Source organism: Oncorhynchus clarkii, chromosome 20 (assembly GCF_045791955.1).
Source record: "Oncorhynchus clarkii lewisi isolate Uvic-CL-2024 chromosome 20, UVic_Ocla_1.0, whole genome shotgun sequence".
NCBI classification, from domain to species: Eukaryota; Metazoa; Chordata; class Actinopteri; order Salmoniformes; family Salmonidae; genus Oncorhynchus; species Oncorhynchus clarkii.
Genome location: NC_092166.1, coordinates 55,454,353 through 55,467,821, shown reverse-complemented (window position 1 = coordinate 55,467,821; position 13,469 = coordinate 55,454,353). Strand labels below are relative to the sequence as shown.

The 13,469-nt window shown below is 46.2% G+C and overlaps 1 protein-coding gene and 1 non-coding gene across 3 annotated transcripts in view; both read right to left on the bottom strand.

The window, feature by feature from the left end:
• LOC139376531 (HEAT repeat containing 1) overlaps window positions 1–13,380 on the bottom strand; it is a 23,980-nt gene extending 10,600 nt beyond the window's left edge. Inside the window, exons 1-34 of one of the 2 annotated variants that reach the window (XM_071119226.1) lie at window positions 13,297–13,380; window positions 12,882–13,042; window positions 12,528–12,744; window positions 12,201–12,342; window positions 11,974–12,075; window positions 11,725–11,865; window positions 11,379–11,590; window positions 11,101–11,234; window positions 10,774–10,984; window positions 10,466–10,583; window positions 10,124–10,327; window positions 9,947–10,035; window positions 9,640–9,851; window positions 8,243–8,364; window positions 7,822–8,016; window positions 7,478–7,637; window positions 6,868–7,016; window positions 6,416–6,608; window positions 5,981–6,153; window positions 5,659–5,829; window positions 5,286–5,528; window positions 4,901–5,032; window positions 4,710–4,813; window positions 4,416–4,562; window positions 4,172–4,290; window positions 2,638–2,759; window positions 2,283–2,411; window positions 1,611–1,829; window positions 1,291–1,420; window positions 961–1,124; window positions 727–779; window positions 442–565; window positions 152–292; window positions 1–68 (exon numbers count right to left, since the gene is read on the bottom strand). The exon at window positions 1–68 is cut by the window's left edge and continues 225 nt beyond it. In XM_071119226.1, coding sequence (XP_070975327.1) covers window positions 1–68; window positions 152–292; window positions 442–565; window positions 727–779; window positions 961–1,124; window positions 1,291–1,420; window positions 1,611–1,829; window positions 2,283–2,411; window positions 2,638–2,759; window positions 4,172–4,290; window positions 4,416–4,562; window positions 4,710–4,813; window positions 4,901–5,032; window positions 5,286–5,528; window positions 5,659–5,829; window positions 5,981–6,153; window positions 6,416–6,608; window positions 6,868–7,016; window positions 7,478–7,637; window positions 7,822–8,016; window positions 8,243–8,364; window positions 9,640–9,851; window positions 9,947–10,035; window positions 10,124–10,327; window positions 10,466–10,583; window positions 10,774–10,984; window positions 11,101–11,234; window positions 11,379–11,590; window positions 11,725–11,865; window positions 11,974–12,075; window positions 12,201–12,342; window positions 12,528–12,744; window positions 12,882–13,023 — 4,982 coding nt within the window. In that variant the 5' untranslated portion in view covers window positions 13,024–13,042; window positions 13,297–13,380. The remainder of the gene's footprint in view (window positions 69–151; window positions 293–441; window positions 566–726; window positions 780–960; window positions 1,125–1,290; window positions 1,421–1,610; window positions 1,830–2,282; window positions 2,412–2,637; window positions 2,760–4,171; window positions 4,291–4,415; window positions 4,563–4,709; window positions 4,814–4,900; window positions 5,033–5,285; window positions 5,529–5,658; window positions 5,830–5,980; window positions 6,154–6,415; window positions 6,609–6,867; window positions 7,017–7,477; window positions 7,638–7,821; window positions 8,017–8,242; window positions 8,365–9,639; window positions 9,852–9,946; window positions 10,036–10,123; window positions 10,328–10,465; window positions 10,584–10,773; window positions 10,985–11,100; window positions 11,235–11,378; window positions 11,591–11,724; window positions 11,866–11,973; window positions 12,076–12,200; window positions 12,343–12,527; window positions 12,745–12,881; window positions 13,043–13,296) is intronic. The other variant, XM_071119227.1, reaches the window with a different exon arrangement.
• On the bottom strand, window positions 1,980–2,110 carry LOC139377768 (small nucleolar RNA SNORA14). The gene has a single exon (XR_011628239.1). It is a non-coding gene; the product is annotated as a small nucleolar RNA SNORA14 (small nucleolar RNA).
• Window positions 13,381–13,469: the final 89 nt, after the last annotated feature.

Below are 13,469 nucleotides of genomic sequence, written 5' to 3'. Positions count from 1 at the left end.
ATGACTTTGCCATGACCACGTCCCACAATGGCCAGCAGGTCGCCTTTCAGGTCCAGAAGCACTGTCACCTGGGGTGAGAGGTCAAAGGTTAGGACTACCCCCAACTACTCAATACATACACACACAGATTATCCCCAGTCTGTGTACTAACCTGCTCCTCCTGCCACTGGGTTTTCTGCTGCAGCTTGTTGTTGAGCAGCTCCATAGCCTTCCGCCTCACAGACGGCAGTTGGTTACCCATTAGGCCTCGCATCACCGTGATGAACGTATCCGTGGGCAACAGGGCGTTCACCTTGCAATCAAAACACAGAAAAAATAAATATAGGATCTCACAATGCAAACCTGGCTGTTTTTTTTCTAAATATTGTAACAACCTTGGTTTGCCTTTATTTTCTCTGATTGAGAAGAGCACACGTCTTTCCGTCTCTGTGGCAGACTTACTTTGTCCAGGACATCGTAGGCCTTGTTGAGCAGAGCTCTCCAGAACTTGCCAGTTGGTTTGTCAGTGTTCTCCTCCACACAGCGAGCCACAGTGTGGATGTAGCAAAGGATCTCCTCCAGAAGACTTAACAGGACATCAGAACAACATTGTGATACAGGGATCATTTATAACATTCTAAGATCTGCTTTTTATCTTACAGTCAAACAAATTGAAATCACCATTGAATTGTTTTTTAATCACCAATTCCTTGCTCCACATGTTTGGTTAGTCTAAGTAAGCCTCACCTTTGCTGTAGCTTCTGCAGAGAATCCTCCACGATGTCACCGCACGCCGCAATCTGGAAGAGACACACACACGTTTAACAAAATACACTGATACATGACAGACGTTAAAACTTGAGTTTCATAGCATTTTCCAAGATCTGGTTTTGCTGTCTTGCCAATGGTGTCAACTGTCTTGCTAATAGTATTGGCAAGACAGCACAAACAGATCTGGGAACCAGGCTACAGTCGTATTACCATTCCCACAAAGCTGCCAGCGGCCAAGAGTTGGGCCATGAAGGAGACCGAGAGGAACTTGAAGTGGCGCAGCTCTTTGCTGCTGTGGGCCTCCATGTTGAAGATCAGCTCCTCTGCCTTCTCCTTCTCGGCTCCCTTGCCACGTGTTGGCCTCTTCACAGGTCCTGCACAAAACAAAAATGGAGTACGGTGTAAAAAAATAAAATAAAAAAATAAAAACTGGTCCCTAAAGAGTATCTGTCTTGATGTTAGCGTTGTTATATAAACCCACACAGGACTCCCAGCCTTCACAACAGACCAAATGCATTGCAGGTTTGTTGAGTTTCTCACCGTCCTCTTTGTCCTGTGGCAGAGCCATGAGATACTTCAGGATTTTTATGAGAGAGATGAGCTGTTCCTCCACCTCAAACTCACAGCACACTGAGATCCAGAACTCCACGTCCCTCTCCAACGCAGCATCCTGAGAAGAGACGGACAAACATGGCGGCTTAAAGCATTTCCTGAAGATTTTGCGCATAAAACCTAGAGCAAATTCTAAAGACACTTGTCAGAGGCCATAGACACACCTTCTACAAACACACGTGCACACCTTATTAAGTAGTATATTCCATTGTGTTGATATTTCAGTCAAGCTTTTTTGCACGGCCTACCTTATCTGTGGCGTTGGTCTGGGTAGCGTGCTGCTTGAACATGAGCAGCAGTAGGACCCAGAGGAAGCGGGCGGGCCCCAGGGTGGTCATCAGCTGGGACAGGATGGGCAGACGGCGGTGTTCGGGCACGTGGGGCAGTGCGTCGGCGAACACGTGCACGATGCGTGTCACCACCGCCTCCATGTGAGCGGTTGACTCGCCGTCGCCACTGTCATTGGCCTAGAAACAAGAAAAACAGACATGTGTTTTTCTGAAAAGTGGGAAGTAGAGAGAAACCATGCCAAACCAGTGTGCAGGTTGCTCACCCAATGCTTAAACATCCTTTAAAAAGAGAGAACCAACAACAATTGACGTCATAGCCCTTGTGATGAATGTCCTAGAGCTGAAATAACCGAGAGCCACTGACACGCGGCCCTCAGCTTTGGATCTCTAGTTTGATCTAGCATCCTTCCTTGTCCCAGAAGCTAACATTAGCAACTAGGGGGTTTACGAGAATGCACAAGACATTTGTTTTTGATTGGCATTTTACCACCCACATCTCCAGTCTTCATGTAATGCCAACCGAAACAACACATGAATTATTCACATTCGTAACATATTAGATGAGTGGAAGTGAGACAAGGGCCAGGCCAAAGCTGTCCTACATCACTGACCGCTTGTTGGTTGACTCACCTTGATGAGGGCAGGGATGACCGTCCGGACGGTCTTGTTGATGACCTGAAAGCTGTAGGTGTCGTCCAGACGCATGATGTTGGCGCCCATGAAGGTGAAGATGGGCATGATGTTGTGCAGGACTTTTTCCTGGGAATTAATAGAAAGGGGGGGGTCAGAGGTAATTGGAAACACACTTTAGATTGGAAACGGTTTCTGATGGTTTACAGATGGCTCTGTGATGGTTGCGAGATGGTTCTTCGAGAGGTTAATTCCGTGACGGCTGAGAAATGGTTGTGTGACAGATGAGATATGGTTGTGTAATGAACGAGACTGCTTTTGAAATGGCTGAGAGATGACTGTGTACAGCACTCACAGGGAAGATACCAGCCACGCTTCCCAGAAGGAGCAGTGCATGATGGTGGGTCTGGGGCATGTCGGACATCCTCACACACTGCACCACAACCTCCACGTTGAACTTGTCCTCATCCAGCACATCTGAGCGTGGAGGACAAACAGTCAGTCACACACATTTTAGAAAAGCAAAAAAATTATAATAATATATATACACACACACAGTGGGGGAAAAAAGTATTTAGTCAGCCACCAATTGCGCAAGTTCACCCACATAAAAAGATGAGGCCTGTAATTTTCATAGGTACACTTCAACTGTGACAGACAAAATGAGAATTTTCCCCCCAGAAAATCACATTGTATGATTTTTAATTAATTTATTTGCAAATTATGGTGGAAAATAAGTATTTGGTCAATAGCAAAAGTTTATCTCAATACTTTGTTATATACCCTTTGTTGGCAATGACAGAGGTCAAACGTTTTCTGTAAGTCTTCACAAGATTTTCACACACTGTTGCTGGTATTTTGGCCCATTCCTCCATGCACATCTCCTCTAGAGCAGTGATGTTTTGGGGCTGTTGCTGGGCAACACAGACTTTCAACTCCCTCCAAAGATTTTCTATGGGGTTGAGATCTGGTGACTGGCTAGGCCACTCCAGGACCTTGAAACGCTTCTTACGAAGCCACTCCTTCGTTGCCCGGGCGGTGTGTCTGGGATCATTGTCATGCTGAAAGATCCAGCCACGCTTCATCTTCAATGCCCTTGCTGATGGAAGGAGGTTTTCACTCAAAAAACTAACGATACATGGCCCCATTCATTCTTTGCTTTACACGGATCAGTCGTCCTGGTCCCTTTGCAGAAAAACAGCCCCAAAGCATGATGTTTCCACCCCCATGCTTCACAGTAGGTAAGGTGTTCTTTGGATGCAACTCAGCATTCTTTGTCCTCCAAACACGACGAGTTGAGTTTTTACCAAAAAGTTATATTTTGGTTTCATCTGACCATATGACATTCTCCCGGATCATCCAAATGCTCTCTAGCAAACTTCAGACGGGCCTGGACATGAACTGGCTTAAGCAGGGGGACATGTCTGGCACTGCAGGATTTGAGGTTTTGCAGGTCTACAATTTTGTTTCTGGTGTCCTTTGACAGCTCTTTGGTCTTGGCCATAGTGGAGTTTGGAGTGTGACTGTTTGAGGTTGTGGACAGGTGTCTTTTATACTGATAACAAGTTCAAACAGGTGCCATTAATACAGGTAACGAGTGGAGGACAGAGGAGCCTTTTAAAGAAGAAGTTACAGGTCTGTGAGAGCCAGAAATCTTGCTTGTTTGTAGGTGACCAAATACTTATTTTCCACCATAATTTGCAAATAAATTCATTAAAAATCCTACAATGTGATTTCCCTCATTTCGTCTGTCATAGTTGAAGTGTACCTATGATGACAATTACAGGCCTCTCATCTTTTTAAGTCGGAGAACTTGCACAATTGGTGGCTGACTAAATACTTTTTTGCCCCACTGTATATATCTAAAAAAAAAAGTTTAGTCTTCTCACCTTTGCTGACGGGTCCTCCGTCAGGGGAGAGCTTCTGGCAGACGTTGAGCAGGCAGCCGAGGATAAGCTGCTTGGTGTACTCTAGGTTGCCTCGCTCCACGGTGGACGTCTCCAGACACCTGAGTGGCCAGAGAGGAACAACGTGTTTTTGCAGCGCATTCTAAATAGTGCGCTGGTGTAGTTAAGCGGGAACATGGTTGGCCTTGGTCAGGCTGAGGCTCAGAGAGTGTGCAGCTGGTTGTACCTGGAGAGCAGGCTGAAGAGAGCGGGCACCAGCGTCTGAGGCCTCTTCAGCTTCTTCTTGTGCTGCAGCAGCTCCAGGATGAGAGTCACCCTCTGCCAGGACACAGCGCCCTCTTTCGGCACTGCCTGAGGAGTGTCCTGGGCCTTCCTATATAAATCACAGAAACACAGTGGCTCAAGTCAAGTCCATCATAGTGGCTCCAAGTCAAATTGCATTTTAACCAATGAGGTGATTGAATCTAGTCTACAGCTTATTGTAATCAGATGTAGGCCAGTTAGAGTGGATGTTCCTCACCTCTGCAACATCTTGCTCCTGCGGGTCTGCTGTACTGACACAGTGACTTTGGGCTTCTCTGCTGGGGCTAGCTCGTTAGCTACCAGCTCGCCGTCCACAGCAATCTAGTGAGAGGATAGCATTAGCATCTTGTGTGGTGGTAGTGAATGATGGCTTCCCTGTAGATACAGTATGCAGAGGTTCCTCCTCACCCCTTTGAAGACACTGCTGATGGTCTGGGCACAGACAGGACTCCTGCTCTCCACCAGCAAGTCAAACATCACCCCCAGGAGCCTCTGCTGGACCTTCTCATCTCCGAGGGCTGAGTAGAACGCCTTGGTGATCTGAGAATGAACAACAGGGTCATGTTCAGTAGGAGCAAACGGGAGAAAACATTTTGAAAAGGTAGATGGAAAATGAGGGTTGTCATTGTAGACGTTTCAAAACATTCAAATTTTTGTGCCCACTGAACATGACCCAGGCAATAGGCGGGTATTTTGACGGCACAGAAATGAGTAGCATACAGCCTTGGCATCATCCCAGAGTATGATCGTATGGATCTCAGTCAGGGAGAGCCGTGCTGCTACAGTAGCGTACCTGTTCCAGGGCGATGATCTGAAAGCAGGGGATATCAGGGTAGGGTTTAGACACCGTGCCTAGGGCCTTGATGAAGAGCTCCAGGCAGTCCTGGTCCTTCACCACGAGGGGGGCTGCCTGCTCGTTGTACTTCCCCAGGACCAGCTGCATGAGCAGGGCCTCGTCCTTTAGGACAGTGGGGTTCTCTGGCCCGCTCTGCTCCAGCAGGCGCTCCAGGACAGGCATTAGGACAGACAACACAGACTAAGAGGAGAAAAAAAAGAAGACAGGGATATAAAACATGGCTTTACAAAGAAATCTGATGCCCAGATAAGAGGTTTCACATTCCATCAAGGCATTCTTTTATTTCTGTTGTCATTCCCTGTCCACTCACCTCTCCATTGACCTCTCCCAGAGCCCTCAGTATGGTCTTGGCAGTGTAGGCAGGGCAGTTGGCCACCTGGACACCCAGCAGCAGCTCCTCCAACCCCACCAGCAGCTTCTTGTCCCGGGCCTTGCCTTTCCCTGTCCCCGTTACAGCCTCCTCATAGAGCTTCCCCAGGGCCTAGAGAAAAACACATTTGGATAGTGTGTGTAGAATAACATTTACTGTGAATTTAACATGAAATAAATGTGTGCAAGTGTGTTTTATTTATATTTGATACGCAACGTTTCATTGAGGATACAAATGAGGTACGTGTGTGCACGCCTCTCACCTGGCTGAGGTGAGTTGGGCCAGTGGTGAGCTCCTCGGTGGTCTTCAGCAGCCTGTCTATGATGGGGTGGAAGGGAGAGCTATCCACCTGGGCTAGTGTCTGGAGGGTGGCTGTGGCTGCCCTCCTCACCTCCCGGACAGGGGAGCTCAGACAGGCCAGCAGGGACAGCACAACTATAGAGGGAAAACCATATTTAGAACTTTGTTACACCATCACTACTCAATCCATTTGCTCGTAACTCCACTAATACCTTCTCCATTGTCCTACCAGGGCGTGATTGTTGAGACGTGGGTTTTTATTACATGGTCATATAAAGAGCAGGCAATAAGCTTTAATACACCACCATACAGTAGAAACAGTTCTCGTCCCATACAACTGATGGTAATTTTCAGACTACGCCAAACTCTATACATCAAATACAATTCTCCAGGCTACCTGGTGATGAGCCTGATGCCAGCAGTGTGAGGGTCTTCCCTGGCTGGGCGCTGAGGATGGCCCTGCCCACATAGAGGGCCTGGGTTTGCAAAATGGCATTGACCTTACAGTCCAGCTGGTCTCCTAGGTTACTGCCGTAACCCCACACCAGACTCAGGAACTTGAAGAGCTCCAGGGGATCACTCAGGTGGACCTGGGACAAATGGAGGGGGTTGAGGAATAGAATAATGTGGACAGAGTGAGGCAGTTGACAATAAAACAAGATATTTCTTTCTCTTACCTACTTTCACAAAAACACTACCTTACATTTTAATTATTAAATAATGGTTCAATTGTAGCCTCCTTAGAGGAATGCTGGACTTTCCCTTTATTGAAGCTATGCTCCAACGAGTGGAGTTGAAGCGTCGGTCTGTGCACTGAAATCCATTGTGAAACATATCAAGATTCAGTACCTGAAAGAGAAGCTTCATCAGGGCCTTGAAGCTGGCTGCCATGTGCCCCTGGCCTGCCCCTGTGATGAGGACGTCAAACAGGCGACACAGCAACCGGAGGTAGCAGCAAGTGTTGGTGTCCAGCTTCTCTGGGTTCCACCATGTCTCACCTGGCAGACAACACAGACAGGAAGCAAGCAGTCCGTCAGCCTTTTTCCTTTTAACTCAGTGTGTGACAAAGTGACTAAAAGAATTGGTGATAGCAGAGTCATAAACATAATGAAAAACAATATGTAGCCAATTGCTTTAAAATATATATATTTCTTTTCACACTGCTGCTACTCGCTGTTTATTATCTATGCATCGTCACTTTACACCTACCTACATGTACATATTACCTCAACTAACCTGTATCCCCGCACATTGACAGTACCGGGACCCCTCGTATTTAGCCCCGTTATTACTATTTTATTGTGTTACTTCTTTTATTTGATTTACTTTTGTTTATTTAGTAAATATCTTCTTAACTACATTGTTGGTTAAGGGCTTGTAAGTAAGCATTTCACGGTAAGGTCTAAACCTGTTGTATTCGGCGCATGTGACAAATAAAAATCGGATTTGATCGACTTACCTTTGAAGGAAGTGTCATGGCACTTCAGGTTGGATATGAGCCCTCTGAGCAGTGACACCAGCAGCACCGCATACTCTGTATCCATGCTTTGCCCTGCCCTGAGCCTCTGCAGGTACTCTCCCAGCCCCACAGAGAAGGAGAGAGACACACCCTCCTGCTGCTGGCAACACAACATAAAAAAATAAGGTAAACCATTTCATACGGACTTCAACGGTCCAGAAAAGCATAGAGCGGGATAAGGAATCGCAGGATCATTTAAAAAAAATAAATACAAAGACGGAAAGTGAATATCACAAGAGACATCTGTCATTTATGTAGTTGTACAAACTGCCACTCCCTCTCACCGTAGGCATATCTTTCTGGGCGAGTTCCAGTATTGCAGGCTCCAGCAGGGAGTAGACACTCTGGGCTGTGTGGAGGTGCTGGGTCTCACTCATGTCCCCCAGGCCTTGCAGTAAGGTCTGGCTCAGCACCAAGAACGCTGCCCTCTCCCTCAGGCTGCCCCGCTGGACTGCTACCAGCCCAGCCAGCTTCTCCAGCTAGCAAACATGCAAATTAGGTGAAGGGTGAGTTGTTTTACTCGGGACCCTTTCAAATTGAACCCAACAAGTTCATCTAAATTCCTGGTGCCTAACCTAGTTAGCAAAGAGCTCTAAAAATCACTAGATCAGTGTAAGGAAAGGAACACTGTTTTGTTTTCATTGCACTCGGAATTCAATTGAACTTGACTTAGGAAGGCCACCAAATGTTCACTAATCCACTCACAGCATTGCGTTTGGAGAAGGGGTCCATGTTAGACAGGTTCTTGGTCAGTGTTGAGATGAGATGCTGGTTGGCCAACCCAATGAAGTCCGGCTGAGAACACCTCTCCAACACGGCCTTGAGCGCTGTAGAGCAGAGGGGAGAGATAGGAAGTAGTTACAGTGCCGGCCCAATATATTGGCACCCTCCCACTTTTCTTAAATCATTTCTTCTAAAATAAGTTTTTAGCTCTCGCCATAGGTTTTTTGATGCGATTCAGATCTGGACTCTTTGCTGGCCACTCCAGAACAGTCCAGCAGTTCTTCTTGAAACATTCCTGAGTACTGGTTGATGCGCGTTTGAGGTCATCGTCCTGCTGGAAGACCCACAACCTTCAATGGAGATCAGCTGATATGTATTGCCAAAGAGCTCTAACTTTGTTTCATTGGTTCACAGAACATTTCCACCAGGACTTAAGCTTGTTTATGTGTTTTTTTTTTAAAGAAGTTCAATAAGGCTTCCTCGTGTCTCCTTCAGCAGTGGGTTCTTCCTTTGTTTACCGGCAACCAAAATAAGCATTCAAACACCCTTCCTACACTCAAACATAGGGAAGATTCAATAATTATGCAGGGCTGCCTCTGGTACTGGGGGCCTCAAATGTGTGCAAGACATCATGAAATCAAAAGATTAATAAGGTGTTTTGTATTGCAATGTTGAACATAATGTTCAAAAACTGTGCATCTGTTGGAAGGCTATGGATCTTCCAGCAGAACAACCCTAAACACACATCAAAAGAACCTTGGAAGGGTTCAAGAAGACACTCTGGGCTGTTCTGGAATGGCCAACAAAGAGTCCAGATCTGAATCACATCCATACCCTGTGGCAAGTGCTGAAAACAGCAGTTGGTGGAGGGAAACCCTCAAACATTGAACAATAAGGGCAGTTTGCTGCTGTAGAGTGGGCTAAATTGGCAGTAGAAAAGTGCAGCAAACTCAATTGATGACTTCAAGAAGCATTTGTTGGCAGTTATCTTGGCCAATGGCTGCGCAACAAAGTACTAGCTCAGGGATGCCAATAATGTTGACCATGCATCTTTATTTTCTAAATAAAAATGGATAACTTAAGTTCCTTATTTAAGGAGAAATAGGGAATTAATTTAAGAAAAATGTGCAAGGGTGCCAATATATTTGTCCGGCACTGCATAGTACACATACCTTCTTATTCTCTGGAAGTAGACAATTCTAACAATCTGGATTTTGATTTAGATTAGTGGCGTCAAGCTAGAGTATACGGGTATATATATGATCTCTCTATTTACCAAAGTACCCTCCATAGCATTCTCAGGAAAGCGTTTGCAAGTGTTCTCAAAGACAACAAAAAAAGAAGACATTTATTGTGAAACCATTTTCTAATGCATTTACCATGGGCCCAGCCCTGAGTGAGGTTGTGCTGGGATATGATGGTGGACTGGGCCACACAGGTGGCCAGCTGGAGGTCTGGGGAGTCGGGCAGGGCCGAGGTGACCACAAGAAAGGGCAAAAGACCCCAGATGACACAAGTCTTAAGGTCAGAGTTCCCTTCAACCAGTCTGGGTTCATCCAGAACCCTCACTGCCTCCTTCAACACTGGACACCTATGAGGAAGCACAAGCCATTCAATATCACACTATGGATTTGGAGTTATTTGGGGAATTTAAGTGCATTTCAAAGAACTGAAAACAGCATTAACCAGTGTCCAGCATTTGAGAGGTCAACACGTTGTAGCAGTGAGAGGAGACATGACACAGTGTCCTCTGGATCCAGGCGATCAACGTAGAGCTGTGGAGGGAAATATGATAAGTTAGGTTCAATCACTAGTAGACTTCAATATGAATATGCTTGAAAGTCTCATGTTCCAGCCAGTTACCTCCAGGGCCTTCAAGGTTGCAGCCACCACCTCTGGGATGTCATCCTTCATACGCTCCAGCAGAGCCTCCTTCAGGAAGGCCTGGTCAAAACCCCCCTGTCCTGAGGTGACAATGCCCATCAGGTGTTCCACAGCCATGTGCCTCACAGAGGGGAGCGGGTGCTTTAGGCTCAACACGAGGGAGGTGTCAGAGTCCCCGAGGATCTGTAGCGCAAAAGACAGCGGAGAGTAAGAAAAAAAAGGACACAGAATGGCTTTGAGGAGGCCGAGCTGATCTCCTTAGAGCTCAGCTTAAGTGCAGCCTTCACCCGGAACCTTCTCAGCCAGGGCGCTGCTGCCTACCTGGTACTTGCCGCTGCTCATGGACAGGGAGATGAATTGGTGGAAGAGGTTCTTGTCCTCTGCGCTAGAGAGGTCACCCACATGGCCCTCCAGGACCATGTACAGAGCACCTGGGTACCTGCAACAACAGACATGTCAGTGTAATGAATATACACACAATGGAGTGGGAAGGAACGAGGACACAAGTGTGGGTACTGTGGTTCAGCAGCTGAGAGAATAACTTCAGTTTGGCTCCTACCAATTGAAAGGGAAGCAATTGCAACAGTGATGTAAGTAGCACCCAATGAATGCCAAAAGGCCCAACTTACTTTGACTCAAACAGTCTGACTAATGGCAGCATGCGCTGGTTGAGGGAAGTGACACCCTCAGCAGAGAGCCGACTCTTGGAGAGGTATTCCTCAAGTAGCATCTTTGCTACTGTGTTATCAAGACCACCAGACAGTGGAAGGCCTTGAAGGACAGACTCAAACAGGTTCCCATGGCGGGTGCTCTCTGAGGGCTCCTCAGTCTCCATCTCATCTATCAAACAAAAGACAACACTTTTATCTTTCATATTAAAGGGATTCAATGGCAATATACATATGCATCCAGGTTAAAAAGCAAAGAGTCGGGTGCAGGTATACACTGCTACTCACCAGTGCCGGTGGTGACAACAGCATGAACCAGGTGAGGCAGCAGGTAGCGTAATAAGGGACTGATGTCATGAACTGCAGCCATTGCCTGGAGGGAGGGGACCAAGGAAGTCACAGCACACAGCTGGCCAAAGGATCTAAAGGACAATTTTTAAATAAAACACAGATAATGCCAATTAAGAAACACCAAACAATCCTAAGATGCTCTAAAATAACACACACTCAAAGTGATGAAATAGTTTCAAAAAGTACAATTATTCCTATTCTACTTCTTCACTCACTTTGGGCCGACAGTGCCCTCCTTCTGGTTCTGCAGGAGGACGATGAGGCAGCCCAGGCCCTCTTTGGGCAGGACAGGCTCCTTGCACAGTGACTTGCTGATCTGCAGGGCCAGGGTGTCCACCAGCTGGGCCTCCATCACCACTTTCACAGCCAGCTGGCACACTATCATGTAGGTGGCAGCCTTGTAGTCTGTCAAAGAGGACTTCAAACCCTGGAGAACAAAGGAAATGGTCAGCATGAGCTGAACAGTGTCCTCATGGTTTATTCCTCAACTTCAATAAAAAAATCTGTATCAACGCCTCAAAATAGAATGGTTTCTTATGAAGCTTAAATGCAGTATCTAACCTTCTGAACATAAGGCAGCAGCTTGGATATGATTGTGTCAGACACTTTCTCCACAGCATCCAAAGCCGGTACAATAGTGGAGGCATAAAAAGAGAAAATCACTCGAAGCTGGGCACAGTTGCCAGAATGTCCTGAATATCCCTGCAAAGAAAGAAGTCCAACAAAAACAGGTCAAGATGAAGCACTGTGCTTGATACCTGAGCATACATATACGCTATATTGAGGTATAAGGCAGTGTATTGGGTTTACCTTGATTGACTTTGTGACCAGGGTGCAGATGAAATCCATGAAGCCCAAGTCTTTGTAACAGTGAGTGATTAGGGTTCCTCTGGCCAAAGGAACTCCTGGTTTCTGTGAGGAAATCAACACATTGATCATTGATGACATTCTGATTATAATGAAAAGTAACAACAAAATATATCAACTTCCAATAGTTGTTATGCTCATAAATCATAGCTAGCTTCTATAGCAATTACCTGTAGCCCCTCAAGCCAATTCCATCGGTTAGTGGGGTCCTTTAAGTTAAAGAGCTGAATGACTCTGACAAACACTTTAGTCTCGTGATAGGGCAAGGCACAGGCAAGCAGTGTGTCCACATTATACAGGTGGATGTGGAACCTGCAGGGATGAAAGAGAATAACAACCAATATTAACACAATGTCAATGAAACAAATTCAATATGAATAGGCTACATACAGTGAGGCAATGAAAACAGCAGCTTAGACACATTTTCCTGCAAATGTAAACATAACACTTGATTGAAAGGATATCCTGTAGATAGAAAAATGGGGGAGGGGGGGCACCTGTGTACAAGCCACTCAATGCACTTCTGGGCAGGCTTGAGTAGAAAGTATGGGGACAGGCGTGTAAGAAACAGGGAGATGCCTGCGTCCAGTTTCTTGTTGACCTCCTTGGACTGGACACTGCGCTCTATGCCCACTGAGGCTTGGCTGAAGAGTGTCTCCTGGAACTCACTGAATGCAGGCTCGATGCCCACGAGTTCCTCGAGCCCTGTGCATCCTAAAATGCAACAGAAAAGAGATGGTCAGCAAGAGCAGCTGAGAAGTTTAAACAGTAGTCATTTAGAAGACAACAAGCTGCAACAGTGAAGGAAGACCCATTCAAGACCCATCCAGGAAGACCCATGTCAAACGTACCAAGTGCAAAGAAGGTGCTTCTATCCATTCTGGAGGCATCTTTAGGGTCAAACAGTAGGGATGCAACCTCCCGACGAGTGAGCAGATTGGGGTCATTTTGTGGCAAAGCCAGGCGTTTCAACTGGTGGGCTAAAGATGTCATTGTGTCAGGTTCTCAAGATCTGTTGGGAGAGGCAATCATTATAACGTTACCTTTGACATTGTACTGCATATTTCTAGTACTAGTTAGCTAACGTTGGCTAACTGTTAGCTAGCATTTTTTTTGCCGGCTGCTAGCCCATAGTTCTTTAACGTCCAGCTTTAACACCCGAAGCTATGCGCTACTACATTACTAGGGTCATTCTTCTGTAGATTTAAAAACACAACATAAGATACATATAGAACATTATTATTGTAGAGTTAGTTATTACTGTACCTCGGGTCCACACTCCTACTTTCCCACACGTGCGTTTTCTCTGACCTCTCTGATGGTATTCAAATCCGGTTCACCACATGTACTTCAAAATAAAAGTGGCCAAACCACAGCCCTTTTCTATTTTTTTCAGTAAAAAATGATCTGCTGTTTTCAATGCAGTGAAATTACACAGC